Here is a 21164-nt window from a genome sequence, read left to right as displayed (position 1 = left end):
TGCGCCCGCACAGACAGTAACGTGCTATGGGAATTTAGAGTGCTTTTTTTTTCAAGACAGCATTTGGCCTCCCGAGTAAAGCACATAGCACATGAAATTTTGCTCCACTAGAGATATGGATAGGTTAGATTAGGATTTCCACATGATGGCTGCTGGTGGTTCTGAGTTTTGATTGTTCAGGAAGGTTAGACATCCCACATAATGAAAATTTTTCAAAGAAAATGTCTAATTATATTTCCATGCAGAAACAAGTCTCCCCTCTCCCCAAGAAATTATCTTAGGTACATAATACAGAAGAAAACTATATCCTAGAGGGGGAACAAATTTTAAGTTGTGGTGTCTATCTTGATAATTCCATACAGATAAAGTAATCTTAACAGTTCTAAAGTAGAATTACCTACATTATTTTTTAATACATATATGAAGATCCTTAAACTGGAACCTCAGCATCCTGGGGTGGGGGGGTGGTGGAAATCATACAACATTAAGAAAAAAAAACCTACACTAAAATATAGGCATTAAAAAATATTTAATATATTAGAATATGGGATAAAGATTAATATATTAAGTTAATTTTCAAGTCATTTCTAAATTGATTTAATATAAGATTATAGTTTTTAGTTAAAATATTTGGCAAAGCTTATTAACAAAATAATAAACCATATTGTGACTCTCATTCCATCAAGACAAACAAATCAGTTAATGTTAAACATTAAACTTACAAACATTTACCCCACATATGACCTGTATTTGCCTGTCACAGGAAGAAGACGAGGATCCATTTCACCAAATTAAGATTTCTTAATTTGATGCTAAGAATATATCTAAATATATTCTTGATGTAAAACCATACCAATGAATCTGAAATCTTTTTTTAAGTAAACAATTTTTAGGAATAATATTAATTCCCTCGATATGAACGTTTTGAAAAGTTTTTCAAAGCTGATCATCCGGGATCAAGTAGATTTGTTCTGTCAAATTCAATAACCACCCAACACCAGAATGCTCAAGTGAAAAGCAGCATTCAGTCAATAATTTACACATTTAGCTTTCTTTATTGGCTAGTTGCCTGGCAAGTGGGCTCCAACTCGTGACCACGTTGTTACCAAATATCTATTTGTTTAGTAACACCTGGATACAGATGTGAAAAATCATTACTTTCTACTTTCATTCATACATTTTGACACATATAGCAATGTCGATATCAATATTAAAATTTCTTTTGCATTTGTCTGTATATGTATATATGCTTTTTTTTTAACATGGATAGCAACAGTGGATCAGCTTTCCTACACAACAAATATTAAAGTGGAAGTCCCATGTTTTGCAAGAATGTTATTCTTTGTAATTTAATTATCTAGGAAATAATCTGGTAAAAATACCTGTTTATAATAGTCTGGCCATTTGATATCAATTACTCAATTATCAGATATTTACTGAGGCCCTCAGCAAGGCTTTGCCCTTTCTCATACAGATCCAATCTAATTACGAAGATGAGAAATGGACCTATGAAATTTTAGCCAGCAATATGAAAACTCATAGGCACCCTGGTGGCACAACAGTAAAGCACACGGCTGCTAACCAAAAGGCTGGCAGTTTGAACCCACGTAGCGGCTCCACGAGAGAAAGACCCTGTGATCTGCTTCCGTGAAGATTACAGCCCAGAAAACCCTATGGGACAGTTCTACTCTGAGACAGGTCACTGTGAGTCAGAATCGACTTGATAACACCTGCCAACAACAACATTAAAACTCACGCCAACCCACATGCTAAGGAAGCCTGGCAGCGCAATGGTTAAGTGCTCAGCTGTTAACAGAAAGGTTGGCAGTTGGAACCCACCCAGCCACTCCGCAGGAGAAACACCTGACAGTCTACTCCCGGAAAGATTACAGCCCAGAAAACCCTATGGTGCAGTCCTATTCTGTCACATGGGGTCACTACGAGTTGAAAATCGATTTGACAGTGCCTGACAACAACAACAAGCCACGCATTAGTGAGAAATCAGAAGCACAAACAGTAACGTGTTACAGGATTTTAAGGCAAGAGCTCTCCTTGTGGACTCGGGTGGTCCGGAAGGACACTCAGGAGGTGTGGTTTTGAGCTGGACTCAACGGATGGTAGGACTGGAGTCCTGAAATGACTGCCGTAGCAGTCATGGCGTATGCGCCTTAGCAAAAACACTTTTAAAGCATAAAATCTTAAACCTAAGACTGGCTGTTCTCCTGCTTTTCCAGAGTCATATTTTTTATACCTTGGGTGGAGGAGAGAAACAATATCAACTCCTAAATTAAACAACGCTTTTAATTATTTCTGGATTGGAACCCACCACTCCAGAAGCACAGTTTGAGGTAAAACATCATGAAAATGTATATACACCCATACACACAATCCATAGATATGGTTGGATGCATATCTTGGAATATTCCCCTTAAACCAGAATCATCAGTAAGCCCTCTATTTTGCTGAGAAATGACATAAATAAAACTAGGAAATAGATCTTCTTCTTTTCAAAGATAATGGCTCACACTTAAAACATACCCCAAAGAATCTCTCATGAAAGACTGATGCAACCAGTTCATATCTGTAAATATAAATCACAGAGAATGGAATCCTCAAGTGAGAAATTCTTTCTTTAGCATTATCTTCCAGTTTCAGGCACCAGCTTTACATAACGGTTTGGACTGCTAAAGTCCTTATTTGGTTCTTTGTGTGAGAACAATCTACCTTATTTCCAAAGTAAATGTATAACACTGCTAGGGAAGGGGCTATATATTTAATGTCCATTCAATTTTTTTTGGAGTCATCAATTGCTTGTTCTTGCTTGGTGCGGGGGTCATGTTTTGTTAAGTGCATCACGGCCAAGTTAAAGAGCAGATGTGTGGTTTCTGTCTTTGTCCATTTAATTTTCTGTTTAGACCAAATGACATTATAGTTGAAAATAACATACCCTGATTTTTCCTGATGCGTGCAGATCCTCCAAAGTTTAATAGGATATGGCCGAATATTTCTTCCCTTGAGGTTTCTAACCCCAAACAAGGTAGGAGCATGTAAAATTCCTACTGATATAAAATCCCACATGTTTAGGGGGACAATCTTATAGATAATTAGCACTAAATAAGAATATTATCATGAATGCCATGTTATTGAAAGAATCATAATTTAAATATTTTTCTAATATTGGAAGTGTCCCAGAAATAGCATAGTGAATGAAAGATGTAGGGAAAAATGAGATGGCATAGAAGCTACAAGCACTCACCAAATTCACATTGAAGGTCAGTCCCCAGAGAAATCTAGAGTTCTATTGCCATTTATACTCCACAGTATAAATAAGTTTTAAAACTGGTGAGTGGCACAGGCATCCTTCCACTGTCTCCCGTTTTCTTAAGTTAACCGACTGCTATCTTAGTTGCGCTGAAGGTTAGGGAAAACACATAAATGCAGTATCTTGACCGCTCCCCCCCCCGCCCCCATGTGTTTTCTTTTACTATTGCTGCATATTGACTTGCAGAAATTTGGAGCAATCTCTCTCTCTCTCTTTTTCTTCATCTCTGTTACACATCATAACAAATTTTCTTTGTTGACACCTATCCCTTTTAATCCTTTATCAATTAATATTCATTTTTTACCAGAATCAAGAGCAACCTGTTTTCTGCCTGTCCTTAGAGCAGTAATTATTTTATAACTTCTAATGTCTTAAAAAAAAAAAAAAGAAAATACAGTGGCAGACAGTAGTGTGATGACCGCAGGAAGAAACAGAACTTTTAGAAAGTGGGCGATAAAATTCAGTGTAATGTTAAATTCACATTCTCATCTGCCTATAGATATACATAGTCATATATAAATAAATAGGGGTTTATTTTAATTAAAAAATTGTATTTTTTTTGCCTTCCTTCTTTCTCAATTTAAAAAAAAAAGGCACATCATTGGCTTCTACCTTCCTTGGTTATATACAGGATGTTCCTTTTAAACTCTAATGAATAGAGATGGAGGAGGAAATGAGCAAAAGGAGAAACCAGGAAATAGCTGCTAAGCAAAACAAAATACATTAGCAAATTGTTGAGGAGTCAGATTGGAGGGGCAGCATTTCCAGTCCTTGATCGGAGTGATGAAATCGAGACTGTCCCAGATACATATATTACTAGCAAATAGAATTATCTTAATCATCTGCTCCAAATGAATTTTTTTCAAGTTTCTGTATATATATGTGGAAGAAGAAATACAGATCAAGTTCGCCCCTATTAGTATAATTCTGTGAGGATTTGCGGGAGGTTTAGTGGCTTTATTCATTGGCAAGTTCAATGAGAGCATCTTCAGTGAAATGTCACTCAGTATTTTCCATTAAATTTCGTAGTTGAACAAATTATACAAGACAGGATCTAAGATTTAACACTTCTCCACAGTGAGTTTTGAGCTGAATAAGATTATGCATTATCAAAATTTGAAACATGCCTATTTAATTATTTTGCTATGATTTTTTTGTGTCATAGGACAAAAAGCTTTTGGAAATGTCTTTAGGTAATGCCAGTTGCATTTTTGTAGAATGTGGATAATGAGTTCAAATGAATTTTTTGAGAAACAGTGTAGTTGAATAAAGGGCTTGAACTTGACATTTTAGCTAAGGGCACACTTTGTAGCAGAGGCCAGTTTTGTGCAGCCATAATTTATCTTGTCAACATCTGCAAAGAACATAAGGCCCCTATCCTGTTTCTCCTATTTTCACAAGTAATTCTTGTTGAATAATTAGAAAATAAATGGCAGGTAAACCTAGAGAGAAAATTCTGCCATTAAGAAACTGATAATCATCACAAAGGTAATAATTTATGTGAAAAAGATCACATTTTTTAAGATAGATATGTTGAAGGTGACTCTGGATCAAGGTTCAGATGCCACTGAATGGTTGACCATTGCAATTGATTATGTCTGTGATGTCCAGTCAGTTCAATGAAAATAGTCTAACTGGTTGACATGTAGAGACGCTTATGGTTACATTCACAAAATGACATGATGAATTAAAGCAATGATATCACTGAAATATCTAAACTACTACTTTAAAGGAGGGACAGTTGGGGATCCATATTGTTACTGGAACAAGCCTAGCTGGATTATGGAATAAAATGACAAGTCTTCTTTGCCTCTGAAAATAAAGTTTCTAAACTTTATTACTGACAATGTTGAACCACTTTCAGCCCAGTAGAAGACTTCCTTTGTAATTGAAACAGACTCCCAGAAACAACAGATACAAATAGTCTCTGCATTTAGGGCTACTTTTCAAGTAGATTGATGATAAGTTATTACAGTTTGAAAGTTTCACTATTGTTTCTAATTTGCTGTTCATTTTTTTAAACCTATCCAGTTGCTCCCAAATTAGCTTTGTCAACAGTTTCTTCTGTTCAAGTTGCAAACCACAAGAGAGGTAGGAATTCTTGGATTCATACAGTGATTTCATGGTGTTACGTGTTGTGAAACTTTGCACTGTATGAATCTGGAATATCTGTGAAGTGTACCCATCAGCTTATTGGTGAGGCATGTTGACTGATACCAACCGATGCATCAAATAGTACTGAGAATGTAATTTGTAAGAAATAAAAAATGCTTCACTCTGAAATTTGACTGCAATTTAAAATGCTGCAAGATTTGTTTTCTGAAAGATTAATGTGTGGATAAGAATTACGACAGTTTAGGTTCCTATTTAGAACATGAATGTAAGAGTACTACCATTGTTACTCATTTACATTGAAAATCAGGAAACCCACCAGCTGGGTTTCAGGGATGCTTTTCATGAGAACAGAATGACAGATTCCATGCATCGTGTCCATTTCACCTTGTGACAAATAACACATCTTGGAATTAATACTTCCAGATATTATTTTGAATGAATTTGAACAAATACCAGTGAAGATCTGCCCTAGATTAATCACTGATTATCGTCCGAGAACGATAGTTTTATGATAATTTACTTTCTTTAAATGAAAGCGAGCAGTATCTCATCTGTGAATCATGAATGGCCCATTCCAGCTAGCATCTGTCATTCACAGAATGAAGATTTTTCAGGAAACATGAAGATTCATGTTTTTATTTCACCATTGTCCTTTAAATGTCCTGTGTGACAGGTGTGTCTTGTTTTCTCTGCTTGACTGTTGGGCATTTGTCGTTTTTTGGATTTGGGGGTTTTTTGTTGTTGTTGTTGTTTTTCATGAAACACCTCTTACAGAGAAATATATTTATTAACAATGTCTGAACTGAGTTTGACCCACTTAGAGAAAGTGACCATAATAGCATTCCTGTTCCTTATTGAATTTAGTCAAATCATGTGCAAGATTTTAATCAATGTTGAATTCGTCCTTATGTGCTATATAGAGAAAAGGAGAACGTCAGTCAAGAGATGGGAAAAGGGAAACTGGTAGTATTTAAACCATATCTTAAACTTTCCTCCAGTGTGATTTTAAATATCTAACATTGAAGAATCCAAATGGACTTGAAAATGGGGGAAATAAGTTCTTTAGGAGCAGAGCAGACACGGGTTCATAAAGTAACAAGCATTTTGGATGTGTTATCCAGGCAGTCACTGAGGCCACAGGAGTCATGCTGTTCCTAATCAGATACAGTAAATCCCCAGGTTACATGAACTTCCAACTTACAGACAACTCCTCTTTGCCCTATAATGTTATGTAAATTTGCTCTTACTTTGAAACACTTGAGCCAACCCCTACTTGCCACAAATTCTTCATCAAATCACCTTCGCTTGTTGCCAAGTGCAGCTTTTAAGTCATTGAAAAGGCTTCGAGCCTTTCTTGCATTAAAGTATGGCTAAAAAAGAACTGTATGCACCTTTTCCAAATTAACTACAAATTTGACTTAAAGACACAGTTAGGAACGGATCTCGTTTGTAACCCGGGGACTGCCTGTATTTAAATCTAGAAAAAGAAACCAAGGAGATGAAGGAGAAAGAAAGCAAAAGGGACGTTTACAAAGTCCATCTCTTTTATGTCATAACAAGTATGCCAGATATATGAGAGGCCTCTCGACCTGGAATTTGACCCCGCATCATCTGATCTCTGGTTTCTTGACGACACGGCACTAATGAGGTCCTAACACATTCCCAGAGGCAGGAAGCAGCCACTTAATGAAGTAGACTTATCATAGAAAAATCCACATTGTCATCAAATGAAATAATGTGTGTGGAAGAGTTTCAGCTGCATAAGGATGCAAGACAGAGGGTGGCAGTGGGGTAAGGAGCAGGAGCAGGAGCAGGAAAATGCTAGTGAATTTTATTTCCACCATGGGGAAGGTCCCTCAGGCCCCAGAGAATACATGGGCCACTATGTTAAGGCAGTGAAGGAAAAATCATTTTTAAAGTTTTAATTCCTTCACCCTTTGTCCAACTAAAGTCTTTCTACAAAATTTTTTCTTTTTGACTGACTAAAATGAATTTTCCCCAACTCTGGCTTAGAATAAGCTTTTCTTACTTGGCAAAAAAAAATCTACCTCTGCCACAGTCAGAGTACTTTATGTAGGTGATGTAATGATGTGATCACAGGCAACACGGGGAATGGTAAGAAAGAAGATACAAAAGGGAAATTTAACCCTCTCTTCTTAACACACTTTCTTCCAATTTTCTTATTTCCAACTTTTTGTTTTCTTGGAATTCCTACCTGCCCAGGTCTTCCCCAGCCAGCTCTGTCAAAAGGAGTCCTTTAAACCTTAGAAGAGGTGTGGGCTTTCCTGATCTTGAAAGCCAGCCAGGCTTGAGCTCTTCCCCTTCTAAGACACCTCCAGCACTTATTGCTCTGAACTAGCCCATTACTAAATATCATGTTATCATAACCGCCTTATATTATGTAATATATGCTCTATCTTCCCACTAGACTAGTGGTTCTCAACAGGAGCAAGGAGGGAGATTTTGACCCAGGAGAAATTCGTCAATGTCTGGAGACGTTTTTGGTTGTCATAACTGGGTGGGAAGTGCTACTGCATCTAGTAGGTGGGGGCCAGGGATGCTGCTAAAGACCCCACAGTGCCCAGGACAGCCCCCCATGACAAAGAATTACCTGGCTCAAAAATGTCCATATCACCAAGGTTGAGAACCCCTGCACTGGACTGTGCAGGACTGGGCCTGGTTCATGTTGACTCCTGGTACGTGGTGCCTGGAACAGGGTAGTTCTCAATCAATACTGTGTGTGTTGCTAATGCTTGCTATGCCACCCCTTGAAAATGCTTTTTAGAGACTGCTTTGAGATCTGTTTACATAACAGAAACAAAACTTGTCTGATATATATATACATAGTCTAGAATTCAATTTGAGTTTGAAAAACTATATAAAACCATAGCGGTTTTGGGAATCTGCTTCTTTTTCTTTTTTTCTTTTTTTGCTGACTTTTGCCTGAACTAATCTGTGTGTAGATGCTCAGCGAAATAATCACTAACTCAGTTATATATATCTTTTGTTGTGGTGTTTGGTTTCCCAACTCTATAATATACAGGATCTGGTCAAACGGTCTTACTAATTTGAATGGTGGAGAGATGAATTTAAGCATGACTTTCCTGCCATGTCTTCTTCTACTTCCCAAATGAAGGAGCCTCAGGATCATCATTAATTCATTTATTCATTCATTGAACACTTTTTGAGTACTTAGTATGTGCCAGGTGATGATGTAAATGCTGCAGTGACAGTTGTGAACAAAACAGACACAGTCTGTGCTCGTATATTCATACTCGGAGTATAGGGGGAGAATTTTTTTTAATATACTTTTCACATGTTATAAATTCTACAAATGAAATGATAATAATGCAGGATTAGGAGATTGGAAGATTAAGGTATTGGGCCAGGGGTTGTTATTTCAGATAGAGTGGTCAAAGAAGTTTTTCTGTGAGCAGAAACCTGAAAGAATGAGGAAGTATGTCATGGAGATATCTGGGGGAAGAGTGTTCCAGACGGAGGGAACAGCAGGTGCAGAGATCCTGGGAGGTGTGTTGGTATGTTTGAGGAGCAACATGGAGGCAATCTGGCTAGAGTGCAGTAAATGAGGAGAGGGATAGTGATGAGACCCTGGTGAAGCCAGGGACCCGATCACTTGGGAATGAATTGACTCTGTCTTTTATTCCAGCTGAGATGAGGATCCATTAGGACTGTGAGCAGAGAGGTCTAATGGCCTAATTCAAGTTTTGAAAGGGTCACTCTGGCTGCTGGGTGGGAAAGAGACTATTGCAAGGACAGAAGCCAGGAGGGCCATTTGGAGATGATGACGATAAACCAGGTAAGGAGTGACGGTGACTTTAAATAGGGTGGTACTAGTGGAGATGGTGAGAGGTCATGAGACTTGAAATATATTTAAAAAGCATAGCCAAAAGAACCTGCTGATGGATTAGATGTAGGTGGGTGGTGAGAAGACAGACATCAAGAACAGCTCCAGGAATTTTGAGCTAAGCAATTGGAAGAATGGAGCTGTCACTTACTGAGATGGGGCAGCCTGGGTGAGTAGCAGGTTTGGGAAGGTAACCCAAGAGCTCAGTGACGAACACGTTAAAGCGGACATTATCTATTAAATGTCCAAGTGGAGATATTAAGAAGGCAGTTGAATACAGTATATGAATCTGAACTTTGGGAGAGTGGTGCAGGCTGGAAATAAATAGTTTGGAATAGTTAGCATATGTTGTTGGTACTGTTGTGTGTTGTTGAGACAATTCCAACTCCTAGCAATCCTAGGCTGAAATCTTTACAGGAGAAGATCACCAGGTCTTTTCTCCTGCGGGTTGGCTTCTGGGTTCCACCTGCCAACTTTTTGGTTAGCAGCCAAGTGCTTAACCATTGCACCACCAAGGCTCCTTAGATAGCATGTAGCTGGTTTTTAAAGCCATTAGTCTGGGTAGAAACACCTAAGGTGAACGTGAATAGCAAGGAAGTCCAAGGACTAAGCCCTGAGATACTGAAGAGATGAGAACAAAAAGCAAGAGAGAAAAAAAAAAAGTATATGAGGAAAAAGGAGAACCGAGAGAGTGGTGGCCCAGAAGCCCTCTGTCTCAAGAAGGATTGCCAGACAACTTTGAGGGCCCTGTGGAGGTTTATGATCATGAACTTAAAGGGAGACTTGTTTCAAAATGTTTGTAGAAAAACTGTAGCCACATTTAGCTGCTGGAATGTAGGCATGGAGAAGTGGAGATCTGGATTTTTAACCAAAATGGGTTTTTCCAGGAAACTATGAGAGAGAGAGAAAAGGAGATCAGAGTATATGAAAGAAAGGGACTATAATGATGAACCGCAGACTCTATACTTTGTAAGGAAAGTGAAGACATGATAGTTCAATGTAATTGAAGGATCAAAGAGTTACTGAATTACTAATATCCCTTCAAGATCATAATAAGAGAATGCAGCTTAAATCATATGTATCATTAATGGGTTCTGTGCCTATATGTTAATAATAGTTATGGAAGAATGGTAAATTAACAGAATACTGGAAAAGAATACAGCAATCATAATAATTTTTAAATATCTTGGACCTATAGAAAGCTCTCATGATTTTCAAATCACTTTCAAAAATATTTTTCTTATTTCATCTTCTCAAATATATCATGGCCAGAGAAGATAGCTTTTATCAAAGTCTCAGAAGAGTCTTAGAAGTCTTAAAGAATCAAGTTCCTATTATCCCATTTCCTAGATGATAAGTCAGTTTAAATAGCCACTTACCTTCTGAAATAAGTTTATAGTATTGTGACTTTAGTTGAGTATGGTTTCTTATATAATTATTTAACTTTTTCTATCAAAATTAATAAATTGGTTTTCCAAAAAACCCGGAAATAGTCATCATAGATATGTATAAAACCCATACCAAACACATCCCTGTCCAACTCATAGTGACCCAATAGGACAAAATAAAACTGCCCCACAGTTTCCAAGGCTGCAATCTTCACGGAAGTAGACTGCCACATCTTTCTCTTGAGGTCTTGTGGAGTGGCTGCTGGGTTTGAACTGCCCACCTTTTGGTTAGCAGCCAAGCACTTAACCATTGCACCACCAGGGCTCCTTATAGACTTGTATAATACTCATTAAATTCGAAGAATAGTAGGTAACAATGTCCATAAATCTATGGAGAAATATCTTTCAGATGCATTCTTTTTTCCTGGATAGAGTTTTGTCAGATGGAGCCCAGAATTTAGTTATGGCTACTGGGAAGATCCTATAGAAGCCTTCACATAGCCACGAAGGAATTATATTACAAAAAATGTTCCATCTTCATTTACCTACATTTCCCCAACCTTACACCTTTGTGCATTCTGTTCCTTTCACCTGAAACACTCATCCACCAACGCCGCCCCCCACCTTTTTTTAATAAACCCTATCAACCCTCAAGGAAGAGTTAGTGTTACATCCTGCAGGACATTTTTCTTAATTCACCTCAAGTTAAATAAATGTCTCCTTCGACCCAGATCACTTTGTGTCACTATTTTGTTTTCTGGTTATCTAAACACTTGTTTGTCTCACCCGCTAAACAAGATTCTTGACAACAAGGACTTCTGTGTAGTTTCAAAAATTTCCTAGAGTGAAATCTTACACATAAAAGATGCTTTGGGGGAAAAAGCTGAATACATTAAGTGCAGCCTGGAGTGGAGAATATGAAGAGCCACAACCACTAATAAAGGGCGTCTTCCAGAGGAAGGAAAACCTGAGGACAAGTCATTACTGCCCCACTCCTCAGGAGTTTCAGGCAGCTCTGAAGAAGCTCTGGAGAAGCAGAGAGATTTTCAGATTTGGGTCTTCTCCGTGCAACCATTGCTCAGAGAGGCTCCAGGCCACAAGATTTTCCCTGATTCAAACCCTCGCTTAAGGAAAGTTCAAGAGGCCTTTCAGGTTTCCTAAGGAGTCAGAAATGCCAGTATAAGCAAGGCGTAAACTCAGGGAAGTATAGTGGAGTTGGGGTGAAATGTTATTTCCTAAGAACATTTATTTTGCTGATTTGTATTTCTGTAACTATTGTGGTTATTAATTATTATTAATTTGGCATGTCTTAGCTACTAAGTTGGAGTCCCTGGGTGATGCAAATGACTAAGAATTCGGCTACTTAACGAAAGGCTGGCAGTTCAAATCCACCCAGAGGCACCTCAGAAAAAAGGCCTGGTGAACTACTTCCAAAAGGTCACAGCCATGAAAACCCTATAAAGCACAGTTCTACTCTAAAGCACATAGGTCCATGACTCGACGACAACAGGTTTGGTATTTTTTTAACTACTAAATTTATTCAGGTATTTTCGTACTCCATCTCCCACATTGGAGTCTCAAGGCCTCCTTCTCCCACTACTCACCTTCTCCTGGCTCTTCCCTATCCCTGTCCCGGTCCACCACCCCCCAGCACACATATGCACAGTGCGTGATACAACTGACCTCAGATAAAGGAAGTGGCTTGGCTACAGGGACCCCCACCCACTTTATGTTGCCTCTCTTTTAATCATCTGGTGCCCCCAAGTTGTTGATCCTATTCCTGGGCATCATTCACTCTTCACACCATTTCTAGTGTTTTCTTCTGCTTCTATCCAAACTCAATTCCATTCCGTCAGGACCCTGACCTCAGCTCTCCACTGAGTTAACCAGCACTCCAATAAATGAATCCATGCTGTGTTGATGAATGATAGCATGTTAATAAGAAAAAAGAGCTAGCCCACCCCCTTCCTTTTTTTCCTCTTACTTGATAATGTTTCTTCATTTTTACTGTGGTCATCTAAAGCAATGTTTCCAAAATTTTCATCTAGGCCAGAGGAGTAACTCATCACCTAGCATAGTTCCTGGCACATAATAAATCCACTCAAATAAAATACTTATTGAATGAAAGAGTGAATGAATGAATGGGCTCAAATAGTGACTGCGTTTGGCTTTCTAGTAGGATAGAATAGAAGCCAGGCAGCTTAATGACAAGCATATTTTCAAACGATAAGACTTTGCGGTATCATGGTTGACCTTCCTTATAAATGTCCAGCTAGGCCTGCCTCCATATTTGGAAGAGAAAAAATATATATTTCCCACCTAGTTAACCTTCATATTTTTTTTTCCATTTGATTTGGTAATTATTGCTACCAACATAGAGTTTGTCCACCAGTTCTTTAAAAGACATTGAATTAGATTAACAACTTCATGCTCTGGTTCAGATGAAAGAGAGGAAATCTAGTTACCCTCCATCCTTCCCCAACTGCTCTCACCATCTTTTCTTCACCCCCCAGTCTAGTTCTTACACTATCACCCCTAAGCCTCAGAGGCACTGCCAACATTTTGGAAAGACAAAGGAAAAGAAATCTGGAGACACGGTAGCTGCTTAGCCCTTCTTTTCTAGCAGGTTTAGCTTGAAACTTGAAAGAAAATGAAATGTAAGGTAACTTTTTTTTCTTACAAATAATCTCCTTGTTTTTCGTATTTTCTCTCAGACATAAACATGCAGATTTGGCCTGAAGAAAGGCCTACAGAAGCTTTCTTTACTTCTTAACATTGAGGAAAAACAAAAATAAAGGAGAATTGTTTAGTTGTCTAAAAACCAAACCGAACGCATTGCTGTCGAGTCAGTTCTGACTGTTAACGACCCTACAGCACAGAGTAGAATGGCCCCACAGGTTTTCCAAAGAGCAGCTGGTGGATTTGAAATGCCAACATTTTGGTTAGCAGCCATAGCTCTTAAACAGTGCACCACCAGGACTCCTTTAGTTGTCTAGATCCCTATTAAAGTTGCTGTTATTCCTATGAAACCTTGACTGAGTTTGCTGTCTTGGCATAAATGAGAGCAAGACTCTAAGCAAAGAAACTGTAGATGATGACAGAATCAGGTAGTAGATGCTCACGTGCTTCCTTTCCTCTTTTTTATGAAATGTATAAATATATAGGGAAAATAGGGGAAAGGAAGTGTTATGGATTGAATTGTTTCCAAAAAAAAAATATGTGTTGTAAATCCTAACCTCTATGCCTGTGGTTATAATCCCATTTGGGAATAGGTTGTCTTTGTTATATTAATGAGACAGGATTAGTAGAGGGTGTGTCTTGAATCAATCTCTTTTGAGATATAAAAGAGATTAAACAAAGAAGGAGTGAACAGAGGTGGGGTACGATAGATGCCAAGACACATGGAGATCTCCAAGTTGAAGCAGGAAGCAGAAGCTGAAGAAACAAGGACATTCCTCCAGAGCTGAGAGAGAGAGAAAGCCTTCCCCTAGAATCAGCACCCTGAATTTGGACTTCTAGCCTCCTAAACTGTGATAAAATAAGTTTCTGTTTGTTAAAGCCACCCACTTGTGGTATTTCTGTTATAGCAGCACTAGATAACTAAGACAGAATTTGGTACCAGGAGTGGAGTGCTGCTCTAACAGATATCTAAAAGGTGGAAGCAGTGTTGGAATTGGGTATTGGGTAGAAATTGGAGGCCTGGTGGTACAGTGGTTAAGAGCTCAACTGTTACCCAAAAGGTCAGAAGTTCGAATCTACCAGCCGCTCCTTGGAAACCCTATGGGGCAATTCTACTCTGTCCTATAGGTTTGCTATGAGTCGGAATTGACTCGCCGGCAATGGGTTTGGTTTTTGGTTAACAGTAAAACCCTAGATGCCTTGAAGAAACTGTTGGTAGAATTATGGACATCAAAGACAATTCTAGTGAGAGCTCAGAAGGAAGTGAGGAGAACTATAGAGAAACTCTCTTTCATCTTAGAGAATACATATGGTGCCAGCAACAGAATGTTGCTAGAAATGTGGATGTTAACTGTTCTACTGGTGAGGCTTTAAAAGAAAATGATGAACATGTGATTGGACAATGGAGGAAGAGTGATGACATTTATGCAGTAGAAAGAACTTGTCTGAATTATGTTCAGATGTTTGGTGGAAGGCAGAACTTGTAAGTGATGAACTTGGATATCTGACTGAGGAAATTTCTAAGCAAGATCTTAAAGGGGCCTTGTGGTTTCTCCTTGCTGCTTATAGTAAAATGCAAGAGGAAAGAGATGGACTTAAAAATGAACTGTGTGAAATGAAAACAGAACTTAGAGATTTGGAAAATCCTGTTGTACAAACTAAGGAAACATGCCCTAGAATATTCACCAACGACCTGGCTACATAATCTTCTGTTAAAGAGATTCAGCCTGTAACTGGCAGATCTAACCAAGTACCGCAGCAGAAAACCCATCAACTTAGACTGAAGGGGATGGAGAAAGAATGAAAGAAAAGAACAGTGTCTGCCTGTTGGAATTCTACAGGCAGGAAACAGGCCAAAAGAGCTATATCTGTTGTCTTCCAAGAAGAGAAAAGCATCATCCCTGAAGCAGCTCAAAGATCTGCAGAACTGTTGGAAGGAGCGCATGAAGCAGGGCTTTCTCGGTTTCAGTGGGTGGGGCCACAGTCTCCTGGACCTCCTAAAGTAGGGCCACAGCCTCCGAAGTTTCAAAGAGTTCGTTCTTTGCCAACTTGGTTCCAGAGTGTAGGTCTGCTGTTAAGATGTGCCAGGGGGATGGGGCCACTACCCAAAGGTGAGAGGGTGGAGCTGCCATGCCCAAGGGACAGAAGAATAGGGACTACTGGGGCTGATGGGGTGGGGTCACCACTCAGAAGGACTAGACTAGGAGGATGGGGCCACCGAAAGGCAAGGGAGCAGAGTTGCCATCCCAGAGGGCCTGGAAAGCAGAGATAAAGCCCAGGGCCAAGGGGCATCCATCCAGTATCTAGAGGGCATGGCCAACACCCAGAGTCTGGAGGGTGAGGCCATTGCCCAGATGGTCTCAGAAAACAGAGGATTATTTGCAAGCCTTGAGAGCTAAAGTAAATTGTTCTGCTCAGTTTTGGACTTGGTTGGTGCCCTTTATCCCTTCTTCCCCTCCAGTTTATACCATTTGTAATGGAAATGTCTACCTTGTGCCTGTTCCACCATTGTACTTTGGAAACAGATAACTTGTAATCTAGATTTCACAGGTTCACATATAAGAGAATTTTTGCCCCAGGATGGAATACAAAGTCTCACTCATATTTGATTTAGATGATTCAGAAGATGAGATTTTGGACTTGGAGTTGATTTAAGACTTTTGGAAAGATGTGATTGGGTGAATATGTTTTGCATACAGCAAGGACGTGAATTTGGGGGGGGGGCTGGTAAAGGGTGAACTGTTATGGATTTAATTGTATCCCCAAAAATTTGTGTTGTAAATCCTGACCTCTATGCCTGTGGTTATAATCCCATTTGGAAATGGGTTGTCTTTGTTATGTTAATGAGACAGGATTAGTATAGAGTGTGTCTTGAGTCAATCTCTTTTGAGATACAAAAGAGATTAAACAAACAAGGAGTGAGCAGAGATGGGTTAAGAAAGCTGCCAAGACACATGGAGATCTTCAAGGAAGCAGGAAGCAGAAGGTGAAGAAACAAGGTCCTTCCTCAGAGCCAACAGAGACAGAAAGCCTTCCCCTAGAGCCAGCACCCTGAATTTGGACTTCTAGCCTCCTAAACTGTGAGAAAATAAATTTCTGTTTGTTAAAACCACCCACTTGTGGTATTTCTGTAACAGCAGCACTAGCAAACTAAGACAGGAATTTAAGATAGTAAAGTTCTCATTGTGCCAGAATTAAACTTTTGCATCAATGGCAAATGAGCCTTCCCAAATTCTAAAAGGTGTACACCTGCAAATGCTTCTATTCATCTTGTCTGCCAAGAATTGACAATCTTCAGTCATGTTCTGAATGTCTGACCTTTCTATCCTGCTTGAAACAGATGCTACAGCCATGCTAATCACAGCCACCTGTTGTTGCCATGTGTCATGTTGAATTGTGTATATGTAACGCCATTCCGCCATCTTTTCTCCATTCCTCATTTTATCCAAGCATGTAGTGTGCTATTACTCTGCTACTGTATACACTCTGTATACATTTCTGTTCTTCCTTGCAAGACTGTGAATGCTTCGGCCACTCCAATCGATGCAGTTATATCGATCTGCTAAATACAGTCATTTGCGTGAGCTGTAAACACAACACTAGAGGGCAGCACTGTGAGTTATGCAGGCTGGGCTACTTCAGAAATGCTTCTGCACAGCTGGACGATGAGAATGTGTGCATAGGTCAGTTCCATTATGATTTCAGCTATTGTTCTGTGCCTTTCAAGTATGGGGAGCTATTTAGGGTGGAGAGGCTGGTGATTTGCAACAAGGCTGAGCCAAAGTGAACTATCTCAATGGAGCAAACATCCTTGTAGTAGATTTTAAATACATTATCTTGGTTGAAAACATAGTTGGGGGATATATGTTGAATCCTTATGATGTTGTTTTTAAAATGATGATCTGAGAAATTACGTTTAGGAGCCAAGGAATTTTCTTTCTTCCTATCTTTTTCTTTTTTTGCATGAAATCTTAAAACCAGGTAATATCAACCTCATCTTATAATCTTAAGTTTTATGTTCAATTTTAAAAATGAAGAGTCATCATACAGGATTTAATTATGACGATGAGAAACTAGGGTACAAACTTTTGTACATAGTCGATGGTCAGCCAACATTGAATGATTAAAATTTTTGACATTTGGAATTGAAAACCACTGGCAACTGGTAATGTAGAGTAGTTGCCTGCCTATTCCAGTTATAGTATTAAAATTCCATTTATTGAGTTTTCCTATAGCTCCTGAAAAGAGAAGTAATTTCTCAAAACTATGCTAGTCAATCGTCTTAGCTGCCATGGTGCACACGTCCCCTGATGAGTGGTGCTTGTGTGGCCTTGGGAGGACAGGTGCCCTTACCATGCAAAAAGCTTCTCCTACCTTTTGCCTAGTTAAGCATGCCCTTTATAAAGGAATTGAATGGAAAAATAAGAAACAATAAATGGAATTTCACTTTATAATTTACTTTGAAGAAATGTATATATGCGCAATACTGAAGGAAACACGTGTATGTTACCACACCAGTAGGTAGCTATGTAGGCACCCAACTTTAAAGGTAGAAATTTTCACACAGAGATGAATTTAAGACACAGTACACAAGCTGAAAAATGACAGGTGATCTTTTCTGGGATCGTTGTCCTCTAAATTGTCAAAGTCTTATAGGTACTCGGCAAGGGTCACCTGAAATAGCTGTACAAGTTGTTTTGAATTAAATTGTGCCAAGTATACATAATACCATTTATGTAGACAGTATGTCTTATTTTCTTCAAAGCACTTCCTAATTTATTATTTGTGAATTAGTGGAGAAAGCACTGGACTTAGAGGCTGAAGAGCTAGGTCCAAGCTTCTGTGTACTGTTTAATACTGTGTCTTAGGTAAGACATTTGAGCCTCCTGGTCAAATCAGAATCATAGAGAATGCACAGGAAACACTTTGTAGACGTGAACTGACTTGCAAATATGTTGTATTACTTAATCCTCATTAACGAAGCAGTGGGGGTAAGTATTACAATGACAATTGCCCCTATTTTCTAGTTCAGAAAAGTAAGGCAAATTAACCCAAATCATACAGCTTTAGCAAAGGATTTCCTGACTTCAAAATTTGAACACTTTCTACCAACCACCCTGTCACAAAAAGCAAAACAAAGCTTGTTAGGCATTTACTTGTTTTATGCTTTTATGGATGACAGCAGCAATTCCACTATGGGCTTATAAGCAGAAGAAGTTCATTGACTTCATAAAACTTGGTTTATAAAGATTTGAGGAAATTAATAAAAACCAAAAGACATGTAACTATCTGAATTTTGAAGGCAGAGTTGCACTGCAAGGAATGTCATTTGTACAAATACATAAATGTCATGCTATAAATATGGAAATAACAGAAAAAATAAATAGGATACAGCAAACCTCATCATTTTTACAAAATACATGACATTAAAATGTTTTACAATATTTCATATTACTTTAAATATTTTTTTAAAAAGTTCTTTAAGAGAAAAGATTTTATACTATAAAAATTCTCAAGGCAGGTAATTTAACAACATTGCAATTTTATTCAGAGTATTCTATTATGAAGTCTGGCCTTTTTCCAGTCTTAAAGTAATCCATGGACATATTCCTATCCAAGACTAAGTGGCATGGTTCTGCTATAAATCCATGTTCGATTATCCACAGACTAGAAGCCCACTCAGCTTTTATCACTTAAAGCACATCAATAACAGATGTAATATGAAAAGCTTACTAATGTATGTTTTTGTATGTATTTTGAGGTAAAAAAAAATTGAGAGCAATTGTTTTCTCCATTTCTAAAAATTTTGTTAATTCAAAATTATAAATTTTGGGGTATTTTATTTTATCAGAGTAAACGTGTCTATTTAAAATCTTAAAATCAAGTAAAATACTTGGTAAAGACAAAGTTGAGCATGTTTTTAAAAAACCCACCATTGCCTTCGAGTCAATTCCGACTCCTAGTGATGAGCATTTTTAGGCACCATTAAAATTAGCTACATTCCCCAGACACAGCAAAGTTATTTCCTTAAATTCTTGCCCTTTTTCCAAGGGGAAAATTGTTTTTAAAAATTGGAACTAAAACAGCTGGGCTAGCCATGCATAATAAATCTATCTTTTATCTTTAGGCCACATATGCATGAAATGAATTAATAACCATTTTCTAAAGGAGCTGTAGTTTCCACTTTCCCCCACATGAGGAGCTAAGGGCAGAAGTCTTGGGGCTGCTTGGGCGCAAGGTTAAGGCCAGAGTTTGCTCTCTGAGGTTCAGTTAAAGCGTGTGGCTCGATTGCCAAGCTTTGTCCTGTGAGACCCCATGAGCCCATTCACTATTTTCCATACTTAAGCTCCTGAAAGGATTTGAGGAAGGATTGAGAATCAAATTTAAAACGATACACCACAAGTAATTGAGTTAATTTTAATACTATTTTGTATAGAAAGCACTAAGGAAAATGAGTGGATATTTACCCAGTTCACTTTCACAGAATTAGGCACTAGTCTTGGAAACTTTGAACTTAAGTGTTCTTTCAATTAAAAAACAAAACAAAAGTCCCTTTGCCAATTCTTCAGCAATTCCCTATAATCGTGTCCACCACCCTGGCTGTGAAGGGACGGCTCTTCTCTTTGACAAAATATAGGCTCTGTGTTAAAATAGGTGCCTTCAAATACTTGTGTCATTTTATATTATGGCAAATATAAAATGCCACAGTGATTGCTGCTTTGTGATTACTGGTGGATTCACCCATTTTTCATACAAATTCCAAGCACAAGGATGTCTCCAAAGATGCATGTAATTAGCCTGTGATGACGCAGAAATTACATGAAGATGACATCCGTGCATGCTTCTGTTTCATATAAACTCGAGCATTAAGCAGGAAGCTAGAGGATGTGTCGTTCGTGACCTTGGGCAATCACTGCTAATAGTCCCTGCTAACAAGCTTTACATCAGAACGGAAGGCAGCGTTCAGCAATTGCTTCTAAACATATCTCAAAGTTCGGATGCATTATTTTTAATTCTCCTTGAAACTCAAATCAGGTAATTAGAGGTTTCATACAGTACAAAGCAAATTCAAGGCACTCCTAACACCTATAAATCAATGTAGTAGAACTTTTTAATCAAGCCTCCAGAATAATTTCATGTCATTTTTTAGTCTAACAGTCCTACCTGTTCTCCCTAGTTTTATGGAATAAAATATGACCTTCCTAGGTCATCTCCGTAAGGAGCCCTGGTGGCACAATGGTTAAGTACTCTCCTGCTAACCCAAAGGTTGGCGTTTGGAACCCACCAGCCACTCCAAGGCAGTCTGCTCGTAAAGATTTACAGCCTTGGAAACCGTATGGGGCAGTTCTGCTCTGTCCTATAGGGTGGCTATGAGTCAGAATCGACTCTGTGGCAATGGGTTTGGTTTTTTTGGTAGGTCATCTCCACCACTCCAGTATCCATCATTGGCCATAGTACCATAAATGATAGTTTACAAAAAACTGAATTATTTGTATGGAAGGTAGAGCATAGATCACACCTCTCATCATCACTTATTGTCATGACTGAGTAACATAACACATACCACTTTTTCCTAGGACAGTTCCTGAGATGTACTATAGTTTCGATGTTCCACTCTTTTTTTTTTTATTTGTTTGTTTTGTTTTGTTTACATTTTTGCATCTAAAACCTTAGATTAATTAATTGTTATTAACTAATGGACTAGAGTATTGTGTGAACCTCATGTTGGCCAGAGGTAACTCGGCTCCCTGGTTTATCAAATTTTAGTGACTCATTGGCAGTATATGTACACTTT

At 38.5% G+C, this 21164-nt stretch overlaps 1 protein-coding gene across 5 annotated transcripts in view; it reads left to right on the top strand.

The window, feature by feature from the left end:
* NTNG1 (netrin G1) overlaps positions 1-21164 on the top strand; it is a 424060-nt gene that overhangs the window by 348739 nt on the left and 54157 nt on the right. For 2 of the 5 annotated variants that reach the window (XM_023742210.1, XM_023742212.1), the window contains exon 5: positions 2972-3037. The exons of 1 other annotated variant lie outside the window; for it this stretch is intronic. In XM_023742210.1, coding sequence (XP_023597978.1) covers positions 2972-3037 — 66 coding nt within the window. Of the gene's footprint in view, positions 1-2971; positions 3038-5353; positions 5414-16884; positions 17053-21164 lie in introns of all 5 variants that reach the window. 2 more of the 5 variants (XM_023742211.1, XM_023742209.1) reach the window with 2 other exon arrangements.

Source organism: Trichechus manatus, unplaced genomic scaffold, assembly GCF_000243295.1.
Source record: "Trichechus manatus latirostris isolate Lorelei unplaced genomic scaffold, TriManLat1.0 scaffold00204, whole genome shotgun sequence".
NCBI lineage: Eukaryota > Metazoa > Chordata > Mammalia > Sirenia > Trichechidae > Trichechus > Trichechus manatus.
The sequence above is the reverse complement of the archived record's forward strand: the minus strand, read 5'-3'. Positions and strand labels throughout refer to the sequence as shown.